At 46.1% G+C, this 23,507-nt stretch overlaps 2 protein-coding genes across 2 annotated transcripts; one reads left to right on the forward strand and one right to left on the reverse strand.

The window, feature by feature from the left end:
* Positions 1-101: 101 nt before the first annotated feature.
* strap (serine/threonine kinase receptor associated protein) lies at positions 102-8,588 on the reverse strand. The gene is made up of 9 exons (XM_084447567.1): positions 8,052-8,588; positions 7,553-7,688; positions 6,799-6,880; positions 5,377-5,449; positions 4,496-4,595; positions 3,619-3,756; positions 3,029-3,165; positions 2,705-2,854; positions 102-758 (listed from the first exon to the last, which is right to left on the reverse strand). Exons 1-9 carry the CDS (start codon positions 8,161-8,163, stop codon positions 697-699), a joined length of 990 nt encoding a protein of 329 aa, XP_084303693.1. The 5' UTR covers positions 8,164-8,588; the 3' UTR covers positions 102-696.
* Positions 8,589-8,922: 334 nt separating this feature from the next.
* Positions 8,923-21,789, forward strand: etnk1 (ethanolamine kinase 1). The gene is made up of 8 exons (XM_084448079.1): positions 8,923-9,451; positions 11,057-11,316; positions 11,625-11,765; positions 13,205-13,347; positions 16,727-16,810; positions 17,150-17,310; positions 19,336-19,409; positions 19,583-21,789. The coding sequence occupies exons 1-8, from the start codon at positions 9,305-9,307 to the stop codon at positions 19,653-19,655; spliced, it is 1,083 nt and encodes a 360-aa protein (XP_084304205.1). The 5' UTR covers positions 8,923-9,304; the 3' UTR covers positions 19,656-21,789.
* Positions 21,790-23,507: the final 1,718 nt, after the last annotated feature.

Raw genomic sequence — 23,507 nt, forward strand, 5'->3', positions numbered from 1 at the left:
TGCTAATCACACAAACATTTGCCACAAACTTTCTTTGGTTTTGATGTAAATAAAATAAACGATGTGTCATATCTTTATTTCAAAACTCATAACATCTGTAGCATTGTAAATTAGAAGAAAAAGACATAAAAACTAAGCAAAGTAACTGTCCTCGTGTGTTATTACAGAAGATATTTTACAAATAATTGTACACAACTAGAAAAATACCATTCTTACAGAAAACCTGGATGTTTCTTCAAGAAAAAAGTTTTTCTGAGAAATAATTCCCGTTTCCCACCCTAACCATTGTGTATTCCCCTGTTGAGAAAAAAAGAGAACAGCACAGGGCCAAATTGACCCCCCAATTTGAAACATAAGTAGCTCATGTGTCACAGCAATGTCAAACGGACAGACAAAGATAAAGTAGATCAGGGTTGATCAGAGAGAAAGCAGGCAGCGATGAGATCAATTCTCACAGGTCTACTACTTTCCTCTGGAGCCCATATTGTGTGTGTGTTGTTGGTCCGTCTGAACCCCCCTCAGGTAAGAGTTCAGCTCCCCATCAGTCCCCCGTTGGAGACGAGGGGGTACAGGACAGGTACCGGGGTCCTTGCTGGGGCACGGTGTGGAAAGACCGGAATACCCTGCTCTTACATTGTTCCTTCCTCTCCTCTCCTCCTGTCTCCTCTTCCTCTCCTGTCTCCTCCTCTTCTAGGCTCAGGCATTTATCTCAGGGGGCATGCAGTACAGGGTGTCAGAGTTTTCTGATGCCAGCTCCTCTGTTGGAACAAATGGCAGGAAAAGGTGTGAATCACATCGTGTGATAGAACATTGTGTAGACGGGTCATAAAAAAATGACAAGGTTCATTACAACTACAGAGATAGCGCAGGATAGTGGTACCAACGTCATAATACTATTGCCTCATGAGCCTTGTCAGAAGTGGGAACCAAACCTCAGACACAGATAAACAACATTCATTTTAGACCCATCAACATTTGTAAAATGATAAATTCATAATTATTTGGTGGTGGTGGGGGGGTTACACAGCTAGTTCTCTGAACATTACTGTGATATCACACCCAGGGCCATAGTGATTTTCACTGTTCATACATGAGCTACATGCCATGACATTCCCATGTTTTGCCTTTACAAATGCCAATCCACATGCCAATCCAGAGATAGAACGCACAAGGAACAGTCCAGCAGATGGTATAGGTCAAGCAATCGCAAAGCTTATTGTTACAAAAAATATATATAACACTAATAAAATAGACTACAAGTGTTTCCTAAATTATATGGTTTATATCAAGACATGATTTATGTCGTTATGCCCCAATTTATTTTAACAGCCGACATGACAGAAGCACAGATGAACAAAGTCAGTCAAAGAAAAAAATCAGTAGGCTAGTATTATTCTTACAAAATGAAAATATATATTGTTGTTTTAATCTTTTTTAATCGGATGTTGTTCTTGTTGCTTTTTGAGATCAAGACCTTAATAGGCTACATTTTGCAATGTGGAGAAGTGCAGAGCACATTGGTCGGATACATAAATTAGTTTTTTAATAGGGTTAATAATTTGGATGATTACCTACTAGGCCCACAATAAAGATGATTATGATAAATTTGAATGATGTACCTAATGGCAGTGCATGGAATTAAATCATAATTTGGATGAAACTATAGATCACATAGAAAACAGGTCACATTCTTATTTCACATAAGAATTTTTTTTATTTTTATAAAACTTTACACAAATCATATTCATATTCACAATTGACTAAATACAATTGAACCTGTAAATCATTGCATACAGTTTAATTTGGTTTATGTTATCCATTAATAAATCCATTCTTTTTTCATTCACTCTACAGTACGTAACCTGAAATGACCACACCAGTCAAAACCAGCTCATTTACAGTTTAGGGAGCTGCCTGCAGCCCATGTGAGTGTTGACGAGACAGAAGCAGGAACGTCTGTGTGGTGCTTGGTGCACTTAATTGGTGCACAACTAATTGCAACCAAACCAAATAAAACTCACACCCTGGTTACTGTAGGTAAGGGTGGTGGATGGGTAGGTATCTATCTTAGTTTAGCTATCTTAGCTAAGATAGCTAGCTTAGCTAATTTAGCTCTATTCCTATGTTTGCTTACCTAAACGTCAGTGCTTCAACATCTGAGCAGGGATGCAGCCTTTCCACCAATAAACTGACTTTTCTGTGGCACTTCTCAACTTTCTCCACTGACATAATTTCCCTTTGCTAAGATGAATGTAGCATCACAATGTGGGGTCACTGGCTTAGCAGCAGTAACATTAGGCTGGCAAGTACTATTTGACACACAGTTTAGCAATTTGGTCAAGTGTAACTTGTTTGCCGTCTTGCTCTTGAGAATGAAACGTTATTTAATTTTCACTTTGATTGTGACGAGGTGCTGGCTGTTGGCTCAGGAGAGGGAGCAGTACACTCGATCTGTACACCATGCAGGCGAAGGTGTTTAGGCAAAAGGCGCACACGAAAACCGCCACACGGACACTGAAACTAGCGCGCGAGTGAAATTTGTTTAGGAATCAATAAGCAGAATCAACATTTATTTTTCTAAGCGATTCCTTTAGAATGGGAATTTTGGAATCGATTCCGATTTGGAACAGGTTCTCGATGCCCAACCCTAGCCCTACTGTGCGTGTGTAACGTACAGTACATTGGGTGCCCAATCAAGACTCACCAGGAAGTATACATTTCCATAGGCCGTAGGTTTTCCCCACTGCCGTCTGCCACAGCCGGAGCGTACCATCCTCAGAGCCACTGGCATACAGCTCCCCGTCAGGACTGAAGCGCACACAGTGGATTGGTCCAAAATGACCCTTATAGGATTCTACGGTGGGTGGAGAGAGAGACCGAGGTTGAAAGTATAGCGGTCCAGTTTCCCATACACACACTGGGCCTCGTCATTGACTAAACCACAATCCCAAAGTAATCAAGGACTAGCCTTAATAATCTGACAGCACAAGACAAGCCTAGGACATCCGGAGACAGACTCCCCTCTTACCCAACTCCTCCATGGTACTGTAGTCATATTTATAGAGCTTGAAGTCATCTCCACCGGCAACAAAGAAGTCCTTGTCGGGGTGGAGAGATGCAGAGTGGATGGAGGCAGGAGCGTCCACTGTCTTGATCAGCTCAAGGCTAGCAGGGAGCACAACTCGGGGTCAATTCACTCACATACGCACGCATGGCGCACACACACGATTCACTTTAACATCATATTAGACACTACAGGGATAGCTAACACATGATGGCCTACCATGTAGGCAACTTCTCTGTAACTATTTGTGCACTCTCCTGTTAGTCATGTCTCTCTTATGAAGTATTTAGCCCATATTACTGCTCTGTTTATGTTCTTAGCCAATAGACAAACATTTTCCAGGAGCTTGCTCGATCGTCTCGTTGAGAGAGGTCAGGGACGAATTTTTACAGCTCACCTTTCTGGCCCCCGTGTGAAACTGTTTTTTTTGCTTCCCTCTGGAATATGTAGGAGTGGGACCTATGCCCACCCTCCCATTGCGCTCTGTAATGCGCATTGTGTTGCCTCTGTGTATGAAATGTGCTATACAAATAAAGTTTGCAGATTTGCAGTACCTGAGGGCATTGTAGAAAGCTATGGTCTTTCCGTAGGTGATGACCAGGACTTCTCCCTCAGGGAGGTACTCCATGCTGCTGACTGCCCTATCAAAGGACAGCGTCTTCACAGCCTCCGTGGAATTCCTGTCCCACAAGCTAAACACACGCACGCACACACACGCACACACACGCGCGCGCGCACACACACACTTTTAGATGATCATTATAATGACAATACCTCTAGTGACATACTGTATTCATAGTAAGTACAGGCCACATTGCCAAGGGAAATGATCATGCAAATTCTTCTACGTTCTCTGTGGGTGATAGGCTGTGCAGTCATCACGTTAAGCCCCTTCAAAACTAGAACGAGAGGGTGAAGGGGCTCACACACACATACACACACGTCTGCACCTCTGCACAGATCTCTGGTGCAGATGTTTAGTTGTGATCAGGTCCACTCGTAGAGGGCACAGAGTTTTTCCTGGCTCAGAATGGGTCTTTGGGGGGTGAGGCGCACACATTTTTAAATATTCTTCGCTGTCTGACTGAGCTCACTTTTCACAATCGCGAGAAATCTCCCAATGAGATGACATGACACAAAATGGATATGAAGCCAAAATGTTTAAGATACTGATAACCTGTCCATTTATTATCTCGACTACAAGTGGTCCAAACCATGGACAATGCAAGAAAGAGGGGATGGGCTGCACTTGAAACAAGCTATCAAACACATTTGGAAAGAATTTGAATTGCTATTTTTATTCAAAATTTTTAGCATTTTGGCACTGGTGATATTCCTTTGGCTCTGGCTAAAATGTCTTTGGGGGGGGGGGGGGGGGGGGGGCGCCAAAAAATCATCTATGCAGGAAAAACCTTGGGGCACAGTACTGACCGTACGGTTTTATCATCGGCAGCTGAGAGGATCTGCTTGTCGTTGTTACACCATAGGGCTTTCTTTATGGCAGAGGTGTGGCCGGAGAACTCCTGAGGCTCTGGGGTGAATAAGAACAAGTTGTGTAGTAAAGTAATGCCGGGCTCACACTACAGGATATTTAAAATCCTAACCAATTTCGAAATCGGGTTACATCACGCACATAAGGAGAATCTTAACCGATATTCTTCTTGCGCATCTCAAACAAGCACACACAGCAAGATGAAAATAACGGCTCAGCACACACTACAGGATCTTATCGTGCCCGAGGGAGCAACGAACCACTGGTCTCACCGTCTCACTTGTAAAGTAGTGACGTAATAATCTTAAATATCAAACATGTTTGATATTATCGGGGCCGCCCCGATGGGTCTGCGAGCCGATCGGGAGGTATAAAATTGGATCTGTAAACCCCTCACATTACAAGATAATCTGGGCTGATCATTGACCCAGACCAACGTTCCAGACCAGATTTCTCCTCCGATTGTCGGGAGGGGTGAATCGGGGATAAATCGGCCCAAAAATCATGTAGTCTGAGCCCGGCTTAAGACAAAGTTGACGCCAAAAACACTAGCTGTGTTCAAAATCGCTCCCTATTCACTATATAGTGCGTCAGCGATTTTGTTTGTAGTGTCCGAATTCTCCACAGAATTTTCGTTCCCTATATAGTCCACTATTTATTACCCACAATTCACCTTGATTTCCAGGGAACAGTGCATGTACCCTACATTTTTTCCGTTCCCTAGGTAGTTCACTACATGGTGAACCCCATATAGGGAATAGGGAGTGAGGGAACGATTTCGAACACAGCTACTGACTGGCATGACTGCGTGGAGACGGACCTGCTTGGGGTCTGCTGAGGTCGAAGATGCGCAGCAGCTTGTCATTACCCCCGGTCAGCAGAAAATTGCTATCCTGTTAAGGAGAGATAGAGAGAGAACAGCAAAGGTGAGAAAAGGTAAGAGTCAGTTTTTTTTTTTTTTTAAAGAGAGAGATGGTGAGTCATCTGTCCCAGACAAGCCCAGAGGAACAGCAATATTAGCATAGTGGCCAAGCTTGATATTGCAAGTCACTTGAGGTCACTGGGCCCAAAATCTCCCCATAGACATACATGGGGAATTAAATGGCCAAAGAAAGAAACAAAACATTTTCTGGTTACCACCAGTCAAAAACGACTTTGAATGATAAAGTTTTTAATCATTTTTCTTTAGAAGCCACCGCCAGAGTTTCCCAGTTGTTTCTTTTCCCATGTATGTCTATGAGGGATAGGCGGGGCAAAGAAAACACTACTGCTCAGATAATGTGCTGGGTGAGCAGCTTTTATTAGAATGAATGGGCCTTTGAATGACTCATGCATTCTTTAAAGGAGGAAAAGTTCATTTCAGGACCTATCTTTTAAGACCCAGTCTGCCTTACATGAACCTGACATGTAGAGACCATCATTTCCCTGATCGCCTCAGTATTTGGCTAGCTACAGTTGTTCTGCAGGCACGTACTGTACTCGGCTAAATGTGCTTTTCCAAGATGGGAAGCACAGGGTGTAATAATCTCAAGAGCTTGCCTCAGGTCGCAATATGCTCTCCTGTGAAATTGATTGCAATCCAAAACCGAATGTTGAAACAAATGTTCCATTTGAAACAGATTTTGTGACCGCACTACCTCATACTTTCCACACTGTAAACTTTCACAGTACATTGTAGAGCTCAATGATCACAATGACCTCTCTATAATGTACTCTGGACGTTTTACAGTGGGCCCCTGCAGAACAACTGTAGCTAGCCAAATACTGAGGCGATCAGGTTCATGTAAGACAGACTGGGTATTAAAGAACACGTCCTAAAGTGAACCTACATATCGTTTAAAGAGTGGATGAGGCATTCAAATAATACGGCCCATTCATTCCAATAACAGCTGCTCACCCAGCGCATGGACCCATTACCAAAATAGTGAACCTATTCTTTAACATATCCATGGTCCCAGCAGATCCATTCATAGCCACAAGAGTTCAAAAGGCTATATGTTCAAAAGGCTATATGTTCAAAAGGCTATATGCACAACTCCAGTATTTGCTGAAATTAGACATGCTTCTCTATTTCCTGTCCTATTGGATGAAGTGATTAATCAGGTGTGCCTGACTGCAGCACAATGATCAGGCACACCTGAATAATAATTTCATCCAATAGTGTAAGACAGGAAATAGAGAAGCATGTCTAATTTCAGGAAGTACTGGAGTTGTGCATATTGCCCATTGGGCTCTAAAATACCTGAGTAAAGTTGACAGACTTGACTATGTGCTTGTGTGCCAACGTGAGAACATCTTCTCCAGTCACTGCATCCCACACCTTTCTGAAGGATAAAATTATACAGTCAGACAAAGAATGGCCTTGCTCACAATCAACCCAATTCCCAATGCACTGAAAACATAAGGTATGCTTTAACTGCCACCCGTCCATCCCTTCAGATCTTCACAAAAGAACGGAGATGAGATATAACGGTAGGTGATTGCGATTCCTACTCTACCAAGGACAGCAGATATTTTATTGTTTGCTTATAAAGCCTTGAATGGTCTGGCCCTACCCTATCTCTCTGACACCCTACATCTGTACATCCCACTACGGTCTCTCAGGTCGGCTGACCAGTCGCTCCTCGTCGTCCCTAAATCTAGGCTTAAGGACAGGAGGGACCGAGCCTTTGCCGTCGTTGCCCCCAAACTCTGGCACGAGCTGCCCCTCCACATTAGGCTGGCCCCTACGCTTCCAGTGTTTAAGTCCCGCCTAAAAACACATTTGTTTTCCCTGGCATTTTAATACTAAGTATCACAGTAGCTCTTTATTATCTTTCATTATGCTTCTATTGTGTTGTCTACTGTGTTTTTTGTATTGATTGAAATGGAAAGCACTTTGGTCAACTCTTGTTGTTTTAAATGAGCTCTATAAATAAAGTTGGATTGGATTGGAAATGCTATGCAGCTCTTTGGGGAGTTTCGGTGGGACGTCCTGTGACTGTCCCATTACTCACGCTGTGAAGTCTGCAGCAGCCGTGGCAGCCTTGGTTGCGTCTGTGTTCAGAGTGGCACCCCAGACTGCACCCTTGTGACCCAGGAACGTTCCGACCCAGTCCCCCGTGTCTCCCTGGCGCAACATGGGCTTACCATCTACAGCCGGGTGAGAGAGACTAGTTAGATCAGCAAAGTCACAAAGTTCATTCATTCATTCAAACCTTTATTTTAAAACTCGGAAATCCATTGAGGTGGGAAAGACATTAAAAATAAATTCAATACATAAAACCACTCAGAATATAATACAATCATAAAAACAACGACAATCAAAAATAATTAAGGTGAATGGTTGCCTATGAATGAACCAACACATAGCTAGTTAACCCCTACAACATGACCATGAACATATCAATGATTTGTCACATTTCATGGGATGTCATAAGTGTCACCCTCTTGTTCACATTAGACGTGATAATGTTTAAATCAGCTCCAGGGTCAAATTTGAGAGAATCTCCTTACCTTTGCAGGCACTGATGAGAAAATAACCATAAGGGGTTATTCCACTGAAGGCAAGATCCACTACCGGTCTGGTGTGGCCTGAGCAGGTGAGTGGGGTTTGCCTCATAGACATGCTTCCCCAGGCTTTGTTGCACGAGGAAATGTAATTTGAATACCCTTATCAAAAATGAGTAACGTTGTCTAAACGAAACGTGCCTTGGCTTTGATAAGCTAAAGTTAGCGAAACTTGTCTTGGCCTAAAGTTAGCTAACTAGACTAGGGAGCCAACGTTACCGGTGCAGTTCTATCTATATTGGCTGGGGGGCTAAAACTAGTTGAAACAAACGGCCGTGGAAATGTGTTGTAGATAGTCAAAATTAGGAGGGCTAAAATTAGCCAAATTATGTTTTAGTGAAGGAAAAGGGTTTCACTCCCAGCCTAGGGCGTGCTAATAGCTACAATATTGCAACTAACTAGCCCAGCAACGTGACTTCAGCAACGCTACCTACCCCAAAAAAATAAAAACAACACGCAAGTAGCTAAAGCGTTTCCGGTGTCATGAACTTCAGCAGATTTTCAAAGTAAAGGTTTAGCGGTCTTGATTTCAATCAGTCTCTAGCATGAGCGAGTTTCTTTTACTCTGAAATGATGATTTCGTAGTATAGTAACCAACCAATTTGCAACTAGTTGATGATGTGCTTAATTGCTCTCGAATTTGACAAGACGAGTTGGTAGGCTATTGTGTCATTTGTTATTCGGCTTTACCAAATTTACCATTAACAGTGTGTGAATTAAGTCTTTTTTTTTTACTAAAACGTCGCACACATAGTGGATTTCACACTACATGCTATTTTAAATCGACAACTAAAATCTAAATAGCATGTCCGTCCGATTTATATCGGCAACATTCGTCAAAGGGAGAGAATCGTTTTGACTTCGTTTTGTCGAACATGGCAACGATGCGTCTCATGGCCAGATAAAACCAATACATCCATGGATAAAACCGACAAGGCTCCCTCCTGTTGTTGTACCCGTGGAGGAATAGTGTACCGCCGGGCAGTCCGAGGTAAAAAAACGAGGAACGTTTTTAAATCACCCCATTTACCAGAATGCATTGCGATTCGGTTCTTTTGGGATTCTGGGTGGGATTTTCTGAGAGGCGTTGCCGCATATCGAGTAGACTTTTTAAGCCAGTACCCAGACAAGATCTTTCATACATACGCATTTGCAGCTGTTACAGTGATCACTTTGGCGAATAACTGGATCCTCGCATTATGGCCAACTACATTCATGTACCCGACGCGGCTCCTTCTGTCCCCAAAATAAATGTCACATTAGACGAGAGTGATTACAGATCTGGCGCACTGAGACTCATCAAGGAGCTGAGACCGAATTGGAAACCGTCTGAGGTCAAAATAAAGGTATTACGTTATTTCTTTATTTGCTTCATGCATTCTCGTACATTGATCGTAATGATACTGATATGTCGTAGCTAGCTTTATGCTTACCGTGCACGGGTTACATAATTTTGACACTGGTGATGCGATGCGGCTTTTTAAATAGTAACTTAGCTGCGTCAACTCCTCGCTTGCTGGTAGACGGTGGGAGCCGGAAAATGAATGAGTTGAGGCGGCGGAACAGGCCTCTTGACGTAGCTGTCATTCGTGCGCCAAGTCAAGGCTTTATCTTGATCATTGGGAGATTGCAACCTCCAACTACAACTTCCAGTTCAAGTTGTTCTTTGGACGGGGCAGTTAGCCAATGCATTTATAACAAGCAGGATATTGATCAATGATCGCAGATAACCCAGCAAGCTAGTGCTAGCGCCGCATTAATATGACCACGAATAGGGCCCGTCACGTGCAAGATTTTTATTTATATAAAAAAAAGCTGAAACGCTACAATAACCATTTCCCCAGGAATAAGTGGTAGCTAGTCCCAGCAATGAGTTTTACGAGTGCCTTTCTGAGAAGTTTTTAGAATGGGCTTTTATATTGCTCTAAACGGTCCTGATCTTTAATAGACTGTAGAAATGGCACTGAGATTCACAAATGAATTAACCCTACACAGTTGAGATAAATAGCATGACATAGAAAGAAAACATGACACAGACTAAACGTGTTTACATCAGTCCTATGACCACCTCCAAATCATGTGAGAAAGGTTTCAAACCCACCCTGCAGGTTGATCAGTATAAACAAACGGATATGTTTGTCATGGAAACACATCTTGTGTAAGGGGGGGCGGTACAACTTAGCCTATGAAAGATATTCATAGCACCTTTCCCTTGGCCTGGGCCATCCTGATCACGTGAGCTCACATTCTGATTCTCGCAAATTGGGTCTGGCGAAGCCTGGCTGTCTTACCCCCTCTAAACCAAAACAAATTGGGAGGAGTGGTTCCCCTGACATCACATTTTGGGGGCGTAGTTACTCTAGGTAAACACAGCTTAGGGAAGGGGGGTCCACCCCTCCTACCCCTGTTGTATGCCTATTCATCAATGATCTGAAAGTGAGGACTCAGCACATGCCAGCCATACTTTGCTCCTGCAAAATAAAATTCCAAGCGTTCCTTTCGCCCTTGGTCAATCCCTGATAGCGTATGTGATTATGGTTGGAAATACCAGCCCTCCTGAAATGTTCCCGCTCTCTTTTAGGGGAAACAATTCTTTCTAAACCCCCTCAGACAATCGCTCATCTATAGAGCCACATCCACGCTTATCTCTTTGTCCTCTACCTGACCCCAGCACTGGTCAGAAATTTGTGACAGTCAAAACACCACAAGCCCAACTATGGAGGATGTGAATGACGAGGCTGTTGAATGGTGATGGGTTGATGTGCAGACTGATGCTTAAAAGCCTTATTTAGAAAATAAACTCCTCAGATGCTGAGTATCAAACTAAGCAGAAGAGATGGACCTGAGCGTCCGGAAATGTTCGTTCTGGGTGGTCGCCTGATTGGAAATGCTGTCTGTTCTAGGTGGTAGGCTGGAATGGTTTTAATTGTTTTCTCTCCCTCTCTCCCCAGTTCTTCACAGACGGGATCACCAATAAGCTTCTGGGCTGCTATGTGGGCGGAGTCATGCAGGACGTGGTGCTGGTCCGTATCTACGGCAACAAGACAGAGCTGTTTGTGGACCGGGAGAACGAGGTGAAGAGCTTCCGGGTTCTGCAGGCCCACCGCTGCGCCCCGCAACTCTACTGCACCTTCAACAACGGCCTGTGCTACGAGTTCCTCCAGGGCACAGCGCTGGAGCCAGAGGACATCCGCAGCCTGCCCATGTTCAGGTAACAACAACAATAACAACAACATGGCACGCCACAGTTCAGCCGACGTTGTCATGGTACGCTACAACAATCATCCAGATTGATCCAGTTGAATCCAGTATGTCATCCAGCTGTCATTGGCACCACAGTTCTGTTCTAGTAACACCGAGATCGTTCGAACGATGCTATTACTACTATATTCCAGTGTTGTAAGAACCCGATTTCTTTACTCAAAGTACAGTTACCTCGTCAGAAACGTTACTTTTGTGCGTTTCAACTGCGAAAAACAATTTGAGTTCTCACGTTGTCTCTCTACTGCCGCCCTACAGGCTCATCGCCAGGCAGATGGCGAAGTACCACGCCATCCACGCCCACAACGGCTGGGTGCCCCAGTCCGACCACTGGCTGAAGATGGGCAAGTACTTTGCCCTGGTGCCCAAGTACTTCGAGGACCCTAAACAGAACATGAGGTGAGGCCAGCTGTCCAGTCCTCCGTCAGTGCATAAAGTAAGCCCTGTCCGAGCCAGGGGGCCCCATAGGGCATATCCCCTCCCTGTATCAATCAATCAACCAATCAATCAATCAATCAATCAAAGCTTTATTTGTATAGCGCATTTCATACACAGAGGCAACATAATGCGCTTTACAGTGAACAAGGGAGGTGGGCATACGACCCACCCCTACATATTCCAGAGGGAAGCAAAAAAAAAAAAAAAAAGTATCACCCAGGGGCCAGAAAAGGGATCTGTAAAAATTCTTCCCTTTCCTCTCTCAACGAGTTCCTAGATCTAGGCTCTTCTAAGTAACGACTACCATGCAGTACGTGGGGTTTGGCTGTGCTTTAACTACAGTGTACACATTTTACGTTGTGTGTCAAATCCCTGAGCGAATATTTGAGGAACATTCCAACGTTTATGTAAGCACTCCAGGTGTTTCTGTCCAGATTATGTAACCTCTCCAAGGGCTGTACGTGCATGCCCCCCAGCCAGCCAGTCAGTCAGTCAGTCAGCCGGTCAGTCAGCCGGTCAGTCAGCCGGTCAGTCAGCCGGTCAGTCAGTCAATCAGCCAGCCAGTCAGTCAGCCAGTCCGCCAGCCAGTCCGCCAGCCAGTCCGCCAGCCAGTCAGTCAGTGTCAGTCAGTCAACCAGTCAGTCAATCAACCAGTCAGTCAGCCAGTCATTCATTCAGTCAGCCAGTAATTCTGTTATTCATTCATTGTCAGTCAACCGGTCAGTCGGTCAGTCAGTAGACCAGGTAAACCAGGAAAGCCTGAGCATCAGCATGCCTGTAGCGTGCCCAGGGATAGAGTTACTCTAGAACAAGTACACCTGTCTGACATCATCTAGGGCATCTTTCACTGATGCTACTTAGTCACGGAAAGTATCTCATGAGTCGCGAGTCATGTGAAGGCCATTTTAATTGATTGCACAACACTGACAACCCCGTAGGCTCTCAGTTTAGGATGTACTTGGCCATGTGTAGGTGGTACCATATATTGCACAATGTCTGTTATGTAACCTCTTCACTTAAAAAAAAGAAGATAAAGTTCTCTCTCTCCTTGCCTATATCCATCCTGCAAACATGCTTTTACCCTATACGGTATAGTATACCCTCGGGCTCTCTCTCGTCAACCCCTGACCTCTTCGCTCTCTCTCTCTCTGTCTCCCCCCCCCACCCCCTCTCTCTCCCCTCTCCCCCCCGAACCCTCCCCTCTCCCCCCCCACCCCCTCTCTCTCCCCCCCCCCCCACCCCCTCTCTCTCCCCTCTCCCCCCCACCCCCTCTCTCTCCCCTCTCCCCCCCGACCCCCTCTCTCTCCCCTCTCCCTCTTCATCTCACTCTCTTCCCCCCCCCCCCCCCCCCCACCCGCCCGCCCTCTCTCCCCCCTCATCTCCCTCCCCCCCTCCCCCAGGCTGAGCGTGGAGGTGCCCAGCCCCAGGTGTCTGCGTGAGGAGATGGTGTGGCTGCAGCAGAGCCTGTCTGTGCTGGGCTCTCCGGTGGTGCTCTGCCACAACGACCTCCTGTGTAAGAACATCATCTACAACCTTCAGGGAGGTGAGTTCCTCCGCCCAAACACACACACACCCCCGCCCACTGTAGTAGCACGCACTGTACAGAACCACGCTGCTCTGCCACGGCACTGGTGGAGGCTCAGGTAGGACCCGCCTTCTGCATTTATACAGCTCCTCCCCCTACCTCCTAATGTACGGGCCTGTCTGTAGTTCTGAGTGAACAGCACCATGCATTGTATCTAACATCCCCCCCATCTCGACCCGAACCGGTCTCGGTACCCGACCCGACCCAGATAGTGACGGGTCGGTCACCCCACGCAGAGTGGCCAGTTTTGAGTTTCACTAATATCATCTTTTTTTTTCTTCTTTTTTTTGTGTGGTGCTTTTGGGAATGTTGATGTTTTTTTTGTTATGTTGTGAATGCCTTTTCTGCACTAACGGCCCCAGTGAATCAAAAGAGGATGAAAACAGAACCGGACAGGCTTGGTTTTTATACTGGCATGGTGAGAGTGTTGGGTGTGACTGTCCTCGGGGAGAGGGGCGGGGGAGGCACGGGAGGGAGGGGGGGGGAGGCACGGGAGGGAGGGGGGGGGCACCTGTGAAAAGGGATGAGGAGGGATGGGGGGAGGAGTTTGGGTGATGGAGGGAGGAGTTTGGGTGATGGGGGGGAGGAGTTTGGGTGATGGGGGGGAGGGGTTTGGGTGATGGGGGGGGAGGGGTTTGGGTGATGGGGGAGGGGTTTGGGTGATGGGGGAGGAGTTTGGGTGATGGAGGGAGGAGTTTGGGTGATGGAGGGAGGAGTTTGGGTGATGGAGGGAGGAGTTTGGGTGATGGAGGGAGGAGTGTGGGTGATAGAGGGAGGAGTTTTGGTGGTGGGGGGGCGGGAGTGGAGGGGTGATGGAGGGAGGAGTGTGTGGTGGGAGGGGGGGGGGGGGGAGCTATCTCACAGCTCCAGCTTTTCTCTCCTAGGAGTGACCGCAGCAGTGACGGCAACGGCGGCTGCCCCCCCCCCCCCGTGCCCCCCGCCCCAGCGGCTCAGTGTCAGAGTGTGCCACGCCCTAAAAGCGTTCAGAACCCCCGCCATACGGGGGGGGGGGGAGTCTAGGGAGCACGTGCGTGCATCCAGCTCCGACTGGCGGCCCGGACCGAGCTCCCGCGCCTCGCTTTGAGAGCGAACCACGCCCGTCGGCGGGTCACATGTCCAATCCATCGTAGAAGCGCCTGGAAGCGCCACAGCGCAGCTGCTCGTGAACGGTCGTCCCGCAGGCCTGTTAGTCGAGGTGGAATGTAGCCCGCGGCCTGTTCCTTCCGCAGTCACAGAAATATGCCCCCCCCACAACCCCCCAGCACACTCTGGCCGGCCGAGGTGTGAACTTGTTCTTTCACATTTTATTCCAACTTCCCCCTTCGCTCTGGATTTGCTCCTAGGAGTTCAGCGACTGTGTGTCAGTTACTGAGAGAGAAACGGTGTGAAGGTCTGTCTGTCTTCACACATTTTTTTTCTTTTTGCGTGAGAGCACAAAAGAGAGAGAGAGAGCGAGAGAGAGAGAGAGCGAGAGAGCGAGTGAGCGAGAGAGAGAGCGAGTGAGAGAGAGAGCGAGTGAGAGAGAGAAGAATAGAAACAAGCCCTTGAGGCCCAACCCGTGGTTTTCTCTAAACCAGGAAGCGTTTTATCATTTGCATACGTACAGTGTGTGGGAGGGGGCGGGGGGGTCTTGCCATTGGGTCCCGCGTGGGCCAATGAGAGCGGAGCATTAGAGGGGAGTGTTGTGAGAAGGGGAAGTGTGTATGCACACAAGGCCACGGAGAGGAAAGAGCGGCTGGCAGCAGCCTGCATGACATGAGGTTGTGTGTATGTGTGTGTGTGTGCGTGCGTGCGTGTGTGTGACAGATGTGAGTTTGCCCAAATCTTTTCGTCTGCTGCACAGGGCTATAGGCAGTGACTGGAGGTGTTCTGTTGTGTCCGGCTAGGACCGCACCGCGTCTGGTAACCACCTCACGTGTCTTCCTCTGTAGTCCAGCACTGTCAGACAACCCCAGAACAAGCACAGATTAACTCAACAACACACACACACACACACACACACACACACACACACACACACACTCACACACACTGTATTGAAAACCAGACCCGACAACAATGCAAGCTAGACTGAATTTGAATTTGACATGCAGAATAGCTCAAACGAGTACTTCAACATCCACTCCATTTGAACAGAGAGCGCTGTAGGGCTAGGTGCTTCCTGGTCAGTGTCGGGACAGCGAGATACCTTTCACAGCTCTGGGTATGACATGGAGGGGGTAAGGCTTTGTATTTTGAGACGTCCACCTCTCCTTGCATTAACAGAGAATGACCCATAGTCCAGCAGTGGTCACAGTAGCCGGTTGCAGCGCTCACTTCCTTTTCTAGAGGGCGGTATTTGTCCACCCTATCTTTTTTCAGGGTCTTATGCTGTGTTCACACCTGGCGCAAATTTGTCCGGCCACGCTTCGAGTTTACATAGGAAGTCAATACAATTCACGCGAATCAGGCGAACCCGGCGGCTCGGCCGCCAGGATTCGCCGCGCGCCGACATTTGCAAAATTTTTTACTTTCTGCGGTGGATTCGCGCGGTGAACCATTGGATCCCGCGGCGAGATTGGGGCGAACTGGGCGGCGCAAATTTTCTCGCCGCACCCGGTGTGAACACAGCATTACTCCTCTGCTTGTCCCCTTGACCGATCTCTTCCATCTTTTCACCACAACGTCTTTATTACAGTGCATGAACCACGAACCACTCTTCCAGACGTCTGCATGAAACGGGCAGCTCCATCTCTTGCGTTGCGCTCTGATACAACAGTGTGGAACGAGCTAGTGTGTTTGTGCTGCTAATTGAGGCATTTCCCGGAAAAAGTTGAGAACCCTCTCTGTTGGCGTCAGGCCGATCCAGTCGTTTTACATTGCATTATGGGTGCACACAAAGCATCTTGGGATAGTAAAACGGGGGCAGAGCCCCCTGATAAAAGAGTCCGTTACGGAGATGTGGGTTGTCAACTTTCTCCGTCGTAGCGTTTAGCTGCATGGTTATGTTCTGTGTTTGCAACGTGTGCTTCTCTGTGTACGTCATGGTCTCTTGCCCACTCCGCTTTCCTCCTCTCACCTCAAAAGGTCTTCACCTGCAACTCGCCGTTCTCAAAATGCAAACTCTTACTCCTCTTCACCTGCAGGGCCCCTCGAAGGCTGTCAGTCAGATAGAGAGGGAAGCTCACCTAGACGAAAGAGAGAGAGAGAGAGAGAGAGAAAGAAATGAAGCTCACCTAGATGAGAGGGAGAGAGAGAGAGAGAGAGAGGGGGTTTATCTGTGGGGTCAAACACAGCATCATCATTCTCATGTCCCCACTCTCTGTCCGTGTCTAAACAAGCCTTCATCTTCTTCCAGGCAACGTTAAGTTCATAGACTACGAGTACGCAGGGTACAATTACCAAGCCTACGACATTGGGAACCACTTCAATGAGTTTGCAGGTGAGTCTGTCAAGGTGGGAGTGAAATGTGAAGGATGTTTGTCTGGTACTACCGGTTGCTTTGTTACTGTACTCATGTAGCTTTTGGAATAATCTGTACTTCACTCAAGTATCTGTTTTCAGCAGCTTCTTACCCCACTGCTGTGTTTTAACCTGTGTGTGTGTGTCTGTGTGCGTCTGCATATGTGTGTGTGTGTCCGTGTGTGTGTGCATGTGTGTGTGTCCATGTGTGTGCGTCTGCGTGTGTGTGCGTGTGTGTCCATGTGTGTGCATCTGCGTGTGTGTGCATGTGTGTGTGTCCATGTGTGTACGTCTGGTGTGTGTGTGTGTGTGTGTGTAGGTCTGAACGAGGTGGACTACAGCCACTACCCTGAGCGCAGCTTCCAGCTGCAGTGGCTGCGCTCGTACCTGGAGGCCTATAACCAACACAAGGGCCAGGGCAGCCTGGCCAGCGACAGGGAGGTGGAGGTGCTCTACGTACAGGTCAACAAGTTCGCACTGGTGAGTCTCTCTCACACACACACACACACACACACACCATGGACTACTGTATAGATCACACACAAACACATACACACACACATCATGGATCACACACGTTGGGAATCTTGGGGAATCTCAAACCATATCTACCCCATACAGATGATGTGTAAGATGAATGGCATCTATAGATTTTGAGGAAACTAATACTCCAATACTGAGAAAGTCTTGAAGTGAAACAAATGAATAGACCTATCTCCTGATCAGTAGGCCGATAAAAAGCCCTGGTAACACTTTATAATAACCATGTGTTATAACACATTTATAAGCTAATAGTAGATAGTATACTAATCATGAATTAAGCATTTGTATATATTTGAAAATGATTATTAAATAGTTTAACTTTATAAATCATTTGTAAGCTATTAGTAGATAATTTGTTCATCATGAACAAACCATGAATATACATTTGTTAATGATTATCCAATAATTTATAAACGATAAGTACATAATTTGAAAATGTAGGCCTACTACAAAGAACGAAAAAATAACGTTATTAACCGGTTTCTGTTCTGGAACAATTAAAGACCATTTCGTTTTCGTTCCTGTTTCTGTTCCTCGTAAAATACCGTTTGTTTTCGGTTTCGGTTCGTTATCGTTCCTTGAACCGGTTCGGAGCCTTGATTACAACACACAACTACACACTATTGCATATCTGTATTTGCCTCTATGAAGATAGTCGTCCTTTGGAAGTCATCCTTCAGTCTATCACTCCATTGTCGTCTGGCAAGGTTTCTGATGAGCTCCGAGCTACGCGGGAGAGGCCGGCTTCCTTTTGAAGCTCCTCACACAGAGACGATAAAACGCCCGGCTGGCTTTGAAGTTACCCAGAGATCAGTGCGTGACCTCTGACGTTCCGCTACGCTCCTCAGAGGACTATATTAAACACTGCAGGAAACTAATTACACAATTGTGTGTGTGTGTGTTTTCTGTGTGTGTTTCTGTGTGTCAATGGCGCTTAGTGAATTGTTTCAGTTTGCTGCCGGTAGCCAGGTTAGCCTTGAGCGTGGGAAGACTGTGGTGTGGTCTGCCAAGTCCAGCCTACCGACTTTTGTCATCGACACACAGAAACGCACACAGAAAACACGCACGCACACAGACACACATACACATTCTTGTACTACAACAACTCTCCGGATGGCAGTGGGTCCACAACTAAACACAACAACACGTATGTCGGACCTTGACACAAAACGGCACTGGAGAAATGCATTTGCAGGTCGTTTGTTTACTTCTACCTATTAGTGGATAAAAGGGCCAGGATGTATTCACACTCTTCAGAAGGCAGTTTGAATTCACCAGAGACCCTTGATAAAAGAACTGTATTATACAGTAGCCAGGTCCTGGTCACATGCGTTGCTGTCTTTTCATAGTTATAGTAGATACACAGACTCCATCCATTGAGCCATATCAATCTGCTCCCTGATGGCATGTGAAAGGTGACCTTGTCCTCACATTGAAGGAAAGTAAAGCAGGTCAGATGGTAACTGGGGCACCTGTGAAAGCTAGACAACACAAGGACAAAGCCGCCTCTCTCCTGGAGGTCTGCTATTGTTATTGTTGGCTGTAACAGCCCCGGAGACGCAGGCTAAACAAACAGAAACCTAGTCCTGGCTTCCGTAACCTGAACCAGGGGTAGCCTAGCAACCTGCTGGAACACACAGCACAGCACACCGTGATCACAGCACACGAGTCCCTCTGGAAATCACCTCAGAGAAGAAGGACCCTAGCCTAGCTGTCAAATGTGTTCTTTGCGCTAAAAAACAGGTGTTTTTAAATCAACCCGACGAAGATCCGCGATGGATCGAAACGCTGTCGAGCCTGTCTTTGATAATGAAGAAGTCTGAATAATAACTCGGTGTGCAGGTTCTAACGTAAAATCAATGTGCGTATAGGTAACTTTTCACTTTGTGTTAAATGACTGGAATATTTATGGAGATTGAACACTAATCATCTCTCTCTCTCCCTCTCCCTCCCTCTCCCCAGGCATCTCATTTCTTCTGGGGTCTCTGGGCGCTGATTCAGGCCAAGTTCTCCACCATTGACTTTGACTTCCTGGGGTAAGCAGCATCATCAGCAGTGCTGTACTGGATTGCACTGTCCCTTTTCATTATGATACTGTTGACGTAAGCCATGTCTAATGCATACTATAGCTGTCACCTTGAGTACTTTGCGGTGATGTTCTGTGTCGGTCTGACGTCTCTCTGATTTTATTTTCACATCCTTTTTTCAGATATGCAGTCCTTCGCTTCGGACAGTACTTCAAGATGAAGCCGGAGGTGGCAGCGCTGAACTTTCCAGAATAAAAGTACCCCCCTCACTCATGGCCGGTCCTTGTTTGTTCACTGTAGAGCTCCCCCTAGGGGTAAGAGAGAGAAGCCAGACAAGATGCCCAGATCAGACCAGAACAGTCCTGCCCAGACCTGCTCTGCCCTGCCCTGCCCTGCTCTGACCTGGCCAGCCCCAGCACTGACCCACCCCAGCCCTGACCAGCCCCGGCCCCAGCCCCGACCAGCCGACCCCAGCCGGCCCTAAATAGCACGCCTGTGGGCTTCGCTCTGCCTCCCCCCACCTGAGACTGAACCAGACTCCATACCTCACCACGCATACTGCTCATCACCATAGACCTGTATGTAGTTGTCTGTCGAAGGCCAGAGCAGCCATGCACTTCACATTGACAAGTCTGGAAGAACTAGTCCTCAGAATGACCAAAGACATATGGACATGTTTGAACCTGCTTTGTTTGTAACGACCAAATGTGACTGGCTAGGTTCTAGGCTCTAGGTTTTAGGTTTGATGTTCTAAGCCCTTGGTTCTAGGCTTTTGGTTCTAAATGAAAGGTTCTATGATCAAGGTCCTGGATTCTATACGGTAGGTTCTCTGTTCCCAGCTTCCGTATAAAACACAGGCACATATCTCGGTTTACATACCCTTTCCGCTGAGCGAGACAAGCCGGCACTTCTAGGGCATCTAGTTTGGCTCCTCACGACAACACCGTGTCACCGCTGAAGGCCCCAACGTCCGAGCGTTCGTTTTCCGGCGCCCCTACGGCGCCACAGGCCCAGAGTTAGTGAGTATCACTGGCGTGCTGAAGAGCCAACGCCACTTTGCACCAGACAATGGTCACCGATAGTGCTTTCCTAGTCCAGATTGAGATGTGGGTTAATCTGGGACTGCGCGCCAGTCTCTGTGTGACACGGCTGCAGTGAAAAATCGTAATATTCTGATTGGTGGACCAACATCTTTGTTTATGTCTTTGTCTCTGAGTGATGGTAGTCATCTGAATGAGTCACTGTGATGCGCAAACACACACACTCTTGTCTTCATTTATCTGTTTTTACCAGTGTTTGGTCGAGGGGGTTCTATATCCACTGGGTTGACAAACCGACACCAAAGTGCTGATTTTTATTTTCTTTGCTTGTACATAATGCACATGGTATTTTTCCATATAGATGTAAGAAAGGAAGAAAGAAAGAAAGAAAAATAATGTATATTTGATTCAAACCGGCAAGTTTTTATACCTATTTAACTGTTTTGTAGCTCTCGGAGAGTATCATATAGGGTTTGTGGGTTTTCAGTCTGTTGAAGAGATCCTACACTAGACTGGGTTTGCTCCTGCTATATTAAGATGAGCTCTCTATCTGTTGAGCCTATTCATCCACTGAGGCAAACATGACCATGTTTATGGAGCCTAGGCATTACCGTCTTACCATATGCCCTACCATATGCCCGTCTAAAACTCTTTACTTTATGCTTGCCTTTATTTTGACATGTGACCTTCGACCTGCCTGTCAGTGTCTGTCGCTGTTGTCCAGCTTTTGATCGTAGATGGAGGAATAGTCAGACATTGGGTTGTTTTGGACCAAAATCCTAATTTGAGGTACACAAGTACTGCCCTCGGTTGACATCAAACCAGTGCTTGTTCTAAGATTGGTTCATGTGTGCATTCTGTCGGGTTAGGAGGGGGTCCTAGAAGGTCATGGTTCTTCTTCCTGTGTGGCGTCCGGTTGTTTTGATTTGTCATGTTTTCATGTCTCTGTGTTTACACAGTCCTATCATGTCACATTGTATGACTGCACCTATATACAGTAGATGTTACCCTAGTGTTCATTTCAAGTATGACTGCTAGACCAATCTTATTTAGTGTATAAAGACTGAACACTCTCTTCTGAAAAAAAACAATGCTTCTGGTGTGTGCTTGTTAAACATTGTAAAGAAATGTGTAATAACCGTGTCTACTTGGCCATTGTAGCATATGTGTATATGTACATTTCAAAACAACTGTAATTAATATCTTTGCTTGAACAGTGTCAGATGTGAATGAGTGTACATAGAGGGAGATGTTTTTTTCTAAACTTTGCTGTTGATTAAGAAGTAATCTGGGTTAAACTGTGAAGAAATGTAACATTTAAATAATGTAAACAAGTGCTTTGAAAAAAGATTAAAGTCTATTATCATTGCCTCCTTCACAGCCTCTGTGTTTGTGGTTTAATGGAGAGGTGCAGATAGCGAGCAGGTCCACCTGCACCACACTTCTCACACTGTCAGTATTTCAGGAACGGTACAGACAGTACTTCGCACATCTGGTTTCAAAAGGCAGGTGCGTATGAGAGGGATGAAGGAATCAAAAGTAACAAAAAGATCCTGCGCATGCAATCACGAAATTCAGATTTGCAACATTTCGGCACTGGACCTTCACTAGAAGATGTATTGTAACATTTCGGCACTGGACCTTCACTAGAAGATTTATTGTAACATTTCGGTACTGGACCTTCACTAGAAGATGTATTGTAACATTTCGGTACTGGACCTTCACTAGACCATTTGTCTGATGAAGGTCTAGTAGACTACCAAAACGTTACGATAGATATGAATTGCAAGTCTAACAGTGTGACAAGCTAGACACTGTCTAATACACTGTCACTAACTGTCACACTGTATAATTTGCAATTCAGATGTATTGTAATGTTTAGGTACTAGACCTTCTAGCGAAAGGTTACAATACATATGAATTGCAATTTAGACAGTGTGCGGGATCTTTTTGGTACTTTTCTAGTTATAGTCCGGGAGCCATAGCCCGATTTATAGGTGAACCTTATTTTTTTTCTTTGCTGTTTCTTGTAGCTTGGGGGTACCTCTTCAAAATACAAGAGGCTGCTCTTGATATCCCTTGAGCATTTTCAGATATTAACCCCTTCATACCCGAAAATGCCAAAATCACACAAAAATAGAGATTTATGATATTCCATTCTGAATATATAAATTAAATGCATCCAATTTACATTCTCTAATGTTTTTTCATACAAGGGGTGATGGGAAATGCTAATATCAACCCTTTCAAGCCATGCCTGTAAAACAACTTTTGTAGCAGGAGTTAGTTGCGACACACAAACAAGTTTGCATTGTCTTGGTCCATTTATTGATATGGGCAACAAAACATGAGCAACAGGAAAAGGGGTGCAGCTCTTCCCCCCACAAAATGTATCTAACAATCAAACAAGTGCATCCCACCCAGTGAGTATGCACCCACATCAGTGCCCTGTTACTGGTGTCCTTTTTTCCATCCAAATTCCTCTGGGTTCATTGCAGGTGGCAGATTGTTATTGAGATTTTGCCACAGATATGCTTGGAAGTGGGCCCTCTTTACATTTTCAGTGAACGCTTCCTTTGTTGGAGGTATAGCAGTTAGATTTGGTGAAGACGTGTCCTTTCCCATTCTTTTTTCCCCACACAAGTAGCCTTGTGTGTGTCATGTCCATGCTCTCCGTTATGCCATAACAGGCTGAGATGAAGGCAGTGGCTTGGTCAAGGTCTTGCTGGAATGGTGCATTCCACATTGCCAACAGCTGATAGATCGTAACCAGCTTTCAGGGCTTTGATGACAGAGCCTTTTCGTCAAACCATAGTATGACGCATGCACCATTCCAGCAAGACCTTGACCAAGCCACTGCCTTCATCTCAGCCTGTTATGGCATAACGGAGAGCATGGACATGACACACACAAGGCTACTTGTCTGGGGAAAAAAGAACAGGAAAGGACACGTCTTCACCAAATCTAGCTTCCATACCTCCAACAAAGTTCACTGAATATGTAAAGAGGGCCCACTTCCAAGCGTACGTGATGAAATCTCAATAACAATCTTCCACCTGCAATGAAC

This window comes from Borostomias antarcticus, assembly GCF_949987555.1.
Source record: "Borostomias antarcticus genome assembly, chromosome: 13".
Taxonomy (NCBI): Eukaryota; Metazoa; Chordata; class Actinopteri; order Stomiiformes; family Stomiidae; genus Borostomias; species Borostomias antarcticus.